Raw genomic sequence first — 6,095 nt, forward strand, 5'->3', positions numbered from 1 at the left:
GTTTGAGGTTTGAGTTAGACTGGTATAAGATTGGTCATTTCTGTTTTCATGTCTTTTTCTGCACCGCGGCCATTGTTGCTCTTGCTTTCAATGTTGACCCGGACCTTCCTCACAGTGAGTTTCAGCGCTGTACCATTGACTCTCAATTGTAACCATTACTGTACCAGACAAATAGCCGTATAAACACTTTTGCCAGTCTGCCCAGACTCCATTAAGCTACATTCCAGTCTGCCCCTCTTCTTCGCAGCCTCATTTACATTATTGGCCAACACTGCACAGAATGTTTCACAAAGTTTTGAAACTTTCGAATAACTCAATCTCATGCATGAATTTTTTAAGCTCGAGCGAATTGTTCGTTTTTGTAATTCAAAACGAGGTCACAGTAGCTGTCTAATTATAGTTGTGTCACGCAAACAGTTAATGTGCAAAAGATTGTGGTTAAAGTTAATTATTGTCATTAAAATACAGCCACATGAATAACAGTTTTTAAATAGTTGTCGTTTTCCTGTTTACATTAACTGTTATTTTCTCTTTACTATTTTATCTCTATCAAAACTACCCCTCTGTTTCCACGACTTGCGTTCCCGGCATAGCCATCTCCACCCTGTCCATAGGAATAGCTGGCTCCGTTCACCCTGCCCATTTCTTCCTTTGAATTTGTGGTCTGGATTTGAATTCCACCTCCTCCTCCCCCATTACTCGTATAATCCCCTGGATCTCCATTACTTCCCTAAAACAAAATGTTTCTTATGCTGTTTTGAAACCAGTGTCGTTTGAGCCGAATTTTGAGTTGTGTTTTTTTAAATGAAATAAATAAATCACCTCAAATAAAAGAGAATGTTAAACAAAGTTAAGCCCAAGGAACTGAAACAAAGGTTCAATTTTTATGATAAGAAAACAGTTTATTGAGCTGGTGCCAAAGGCTTGTTTGCTTTGTTCAACATTACCCAGGTTGTGATCCCAGGAAGCATGAGGTCCATAGACAAAATGAACGCAGCAGGGGGTGGGGTTTCTTTCAAAAACTTACATTCTAAGAACATTAAAGACGTAAGCCAAAAACATAGGCAACATCTAACGCCCAAAATTCTGTACATGAACGCCCAAGAAATTTCCACTCATGGTCATACAAATTGTACGCTCAAAGTTGCTTAAGTCCAGACGTTAATGCTTTCAAATTCGTCTGTCCTGACTTTCGTGCGCTGGCCAGACGATAAAAACATCTCTTGGGGTATGTATGTCCGATGAATATAAAAACCAGAGGGTGTCATGTCTCCCGAAATCCATATATTTATAATCTTATTATGAAAATCCTAGGCCTCGACTTATGAAAAGACTTTAAAAGTATAGTACGGGGGGGGGGGCAATATTGACGATAATTACACGGTCGAGCTTCCTAGTTGAAGTCGAGCTAATATCAAGACGTACCTCCTAGAATATGGAATTAAAAAGATTTTTCCGATTTTTGTTTTTGCAGGGAATTATCGAGGTTTAAGTTTTGTGATCATTCGACAGTTTTCATTCACATTTTCTGTAAATTTCGCTAAAATTTGGCTCAATTTTGCTAATAAAATCAAAAATACGTTGAATTTGATTATGACAGACTTTTTTGTTTTCATTAAAGATAGACGAGCGTTGTTGAATTGTTTGATTGACGTTTTATTGGCTAAAAGATTTGACAAAATTTTCACAATTTGAACTTTTTCATCACAACTGCCACAAAGTTTGCTTTTTCTGGTCAATTTTTTGCAAGTTTGCCAGAAGTAGAGACCTAGAAACCGCTGACACAATCTCCATAAATAAACCAAGAGAAAGCCAGTTGACTTTCGGCGCACTATAAAAGTCTTCTAGATTTAATTTTGCCGTTTTTTAGTCAATTTACTTCAATAATTATACAAAACGCATCATTGTTTTTTTATCTAACAATATCAAACTTAACAACTGATCTAATTCAGAAAAATTTAGAACAATTGGGTGGTGTTTTAGACGCGAGGCAAAATCAGGGATAGGTTGGACCTCATCATGGATTCCTACATTCAGAAATTTTTTAACTTTTACTTGGGCACTGACTTTACTTTTCAAAATATTTTGCCTTTGTTGTTTTCAATGTTAATTACTGACAAAATTCTCAAATCAGGTCTCAATTAGGGACAGCTCCCATTTTGCGGGAAAATCATGCCAAAAGTAGGAATAGTTTGTTTGTAGGGAAAACCTAACGCTTCTATGGCTTTGGCGGAGAGATTTGGTAAACTTTAATTGAATTCTTGTGCTTTACTGTAATTTTTTATTCTTTTGGCAGTTTTATTTTTCAATCTAACTAATCAAAAAATAACATCGTTTTTTCAACAGGTGTAAGTGAATCTAGACAATGCATTTGGGTGTTACCTAATATCTCCTATGACATTGAATATAATTGTTATAACAAAGTTTCACTAATTTTTTAAACTTGTCGAAACTTTTTGTCAATTTTTTGTCAAATTTTGGCTCATTCTCTATCAAAACAGATCAAACTTTCTTTCATATGAGACACAAATCATTCTTTGAGTCGGCTTTTTCCCAAATAAAGGCTTCTTGGTTCTAGTACTACTAGTTTTCATACAAAATTATTTTCATTTTTGTGCATCATTGCCTATTTTTGCTGTTTTTGTATCTGTGGTTAATTATCACTTTACTAATGAATTCAATTGGAACAAAACGCTCAACATACAAATTTTAACACATTTACATTACAATTTTAAGGGCTGCGACACGGTTCTCATGCAGTGTTTGGAAGTTTTTTATATTTTTGTCCTGCATTTGTTGTTATTTCTTGTGGTTGTATGCCATATAGTGCCTAATAAAAGTTCTCAGTGGGCAACTAAAGATACATAAATTACCTCAGTAAATGATATCCGCATAAAGCTAAAGTTTTTTTGACTTTCAATTTAAATGTCTTCAAAAAAATTAAAAGTATAAAAAAAGTAAAAGTTCGTCAACTTTTTCTTTTTGATAGGGTTTTTGTCACTTTCTCGTGATTTACAATTTGGAGTCAACTTTGTAATTTATATTCTTTTTTGAGAGAGATTTTTTTCAACTTTTTGTTCAATCAAACAATAATTTCTCTGTTCGTTAAGCCGTTTGACTGATGTTTTTAGGGGTTAATTATTATTTTTCACAAAAATTTTGTGAGTTTTAGATAGTTTTCAATGTTTGTAGTTCTTCTTGTTGTCATTTTGTGATAGTTTTATTACTAAAAAACTTTATGTTGTTAACTGAATTCGCAAGTGAAGATTTTTTTCTCACGCAGTTAATATCTGAAGAATTTAATAGCTTCAACACGGTGGTTTCGTTAAGTTGTTTGTGTATTTTTTTGTTTTGATTGTATTTATTTTTATTTTTTAGTCTTATGGCTTAGTATTATTGATAGCGGGCACAATTCGTTTTCTAAGATAGACTGAGGTTTTTTTAGTTGAAAGCTTATGTTTGCTATAAATTTTGAAAATTTTTGTTTTTAAAAAGACTATGGATTTTTGATTTATGCCAATCTTTATTCTGTTAATTTGTCGCCTAGTTTTTCTATAGACAAGTCACATCCATTACCTAGTGGAGTACTTTTTTTTCATAACTGTTTTATTTTCCTCATTTGGTCTTTGTTTTTGGTACTACGAGTTTTTATAAAATATTCGTTATTCTTGCATATTTGCCCGTTCTTTTTAGATTTTTCTTTTCTTTTCACAGTATCACAGTATTCGGTGGTTCTGCTGCAATTTGAAGAAAAATACAAGAAGAATAGATGAGCGGGGTCGGAGCATTATGTGCAAACGCACATTACCTAGCCTCCCTGTTTTGAATCATGAGGTACATGAATACCTTATTATCATAAGCAACCCTCTATTTTTCCTACAGGAGCAATATAATTTGTGTTAACCTAACGGATTTTAAAAGTTAAAGATCTAAAACCTCTAAAGAACCATTTTGTTCAAATTGGTTAAAAATGGCTGAATTTTATTCACTAAGGTGAAGCGCACGAAAAATTATTATGAACGCCCCCCCCCCCCCCCCCCAGCTTAGTGGGTGCATAATATTGCGCGCTTGCCATATTTTTACATGCTGATTTTCTTGTAATGGTTCGTTTACAATAAAGTTCTCTGTAACTGGGGTTGCTCAGCGTACTGGGGACACAAAAGGAAATGATGCGAAGGTTCAATTTAGGTGCGCAATTATTTTGCTTTGGATAGGATGAAAGTCTGAACATTATCCTTTTCAAACGCACGAATATTTTTGAACGCACGGAAGTCTTTACATAAAATAGTCTGTATGGGTATTTTCATAGATCATTTTGAGCGAGGACCTCAACCTGGGTTAGTTTGGGATGCCCTGAGTATATCAACTTCCATCCTGGTACTTCAGCCTGTGTACCAACAAACTTCTATCGTTATGTGCGAGAACTGGGAATTATTTTTGGCATGCGCCCCAGAGTAATTGCATTATTTATTAAAGATTGTAAGAGATAAACTGAATATACCCAGAAAAGTTACATCGTTAATTTGCAAAATGAGCTGGAAACGAAATTGGAAGGATTCAAAAATTGACTTGATATATTCCTTTCAAAAAAATAGCCGCATTTTAGTAGCTTTTCCAGATCTTCCATATCATAGCCACTCCCCTGTGTTTACAATGATTGGGGGTTATAAGAACACCAAGCTAGTGGGGGGACTATTATGGGAGAGACAAACTTTTTCCACATTAAAAAGTGTCGCAACTAAGCATAATATTTTTGAACATTTTTGTTATTGTGGAAAAAATTTGGTAGACCTTTGCAGCCAATAATTTGTAGTGCTCAAATAGATTCTGGATGGACGCAATATCGAATCCGCTTCCGATTCCACCTGTGCAATTTTCCGAGTTTCTTGACTCTCCATCCCCACCGTCCATTCCGCCATTTTCTCCCTTTCCACATCCACCTCCACTGTAACCGCTTCCGCCATTCATAATATATCCACCTTCGCCACCCTGAAATCAACATATCCGAGACACGGAGAAGCTTTTAGACTTTTCAAATTAAAAAAGATTTGCATCTCCACATTTTAAGAAACATTGTTACAAGTTTTTCTGTACATTATGATTCAATTTTTTTGTACATTATGATTCATCACTTTTTACTGTCTCATCAGCCCTTAACGGCTGTTATGGTATTATAATCTAATTAAGAAAAGACGGCTCGTGCAAGTCGCGAAAGTTCCAGCATAGTCTATGAATAAAAAGAAAGAAAGAAAAGAACTGTGCCTTTGAATGTTGAATAAACGAAAGCCATTTGTTAGAATGGCCTAATAAACATCAAAATAATAATGACCTAATGAACAATGGTAGTTAAATTTATAGCTGGTTTTCTGCCAAATAGAGCTTTGTAAGAATTTTATTTCAAAACTGTTGGAGTTTATTAGACGAATTGCGGTCATATTTCTTATCAGATTTAAATAGTTTTAAAGAGTAAGTCCAATCAAGTTTGACAACAAGTGGGACCCAATTTTTTACATTTTGAATATGTTTCCATAGGTTTCCAATATGAGTTTTTTTGCAGGTACTGATTTCATTAAATTGCAAAATTCCAGGTGTTCAATCTTTTTCACACCGTTTTGTTTTCGGCCTTAGCTTTTAATGTAATTGCAATAAGAACAATGCTCAATAAAAGAGTACTAGAGGCTCACTTTTCAAAAAGAAGCTTTAGAATTGCCTTTAAAACTGTACTGTAGGTGAAAATTTTTTGTACGATTAATATATCAATATCGTCAAAATTTTCCTTGTCAATTTTTTATTACGGGTTTTATGTTGGCACACTTGTTGTCTTTATCAATTTAAAAATTCGATGTGCTGCAACTTTGTGGCGAACCAGTTATAGTTGAAAACAACTGGAAAGTGGTCTAATTCTGTAATCATAAACTTTGAATTCTTTCTTGCTAACTTATGAATTTACAAAATTGTTCTAGATGATAAACCATCAGTTGCCTAAAAAATATTCTGCACTCATTTGAACTCCATTTTCAATCATAATAAGCAATAGTTGCTGCCCCACAGCTGTCTCAAATCTGTTTCATTTTCGCTGATTTCGTTTTCAGTTC

The 6,095-nt window shown here is 34.2% G+C and overlaps 1 protein-coding gene across 1 annotated transcript; it reads right to left on the reverse strand.

Moving 5' to 3' along the window:
• Window positions 1–475: 475 nt before the first annotated feature.
• LOC142343850 (uncharacterized) lies at window positions 476–4,946 on the reverse strand. Its single transcript, XM_075395215.1, has 2 exons — window positions 4,792–4,946; window positions 476–730 (listed from the first exon to the last, which is right to left on the reverse strand). Exons 1-2 carry the CDS (start codon window positions 4,909–4,911, stop codon window positions 536–538), a joined length of 315 nt encoding a protein of 104 aa, XP_075251330.1. The 5' UTR covers window positions 4,912–4,946; the 3' UTR covers window positions 476–535.
• Between the last annotated feature and the right edge of the window lie 1,149 nt (window positions 4,947–6,095).

Source organism: Convolutriloba macropyga, chromosome 8 (assembly GCF_964194025.1).
Source record: "Convolutriloba macropyga chromosome 8, txConMacr16.3, whole genome shotgun sequence".
Lineage (NCBI taxonomy): Eukaryota > Metazoa > Xenacoelomorpha > Acoela > Convolutidae > Convolutriloba > Convolutriloba macropyga.

Bases quoted from the DNA above. Each gene is read 5' to 3' on its own strand.
- LOC142343850 (XM_075395215.1), bottom strand. From the start codon at position 4,911: ATGGACGGTGGGGATGGAGAGTCAAGAAACTCGGAAAATTGCACAGGT. The intron at 731-4,791 runs GTCTACCAAATT...ATTTTGTTTTAG, and splicing joins ACAAATTATTGGCTGCAAAG to GGAAGTAATGGAGATCCAGG.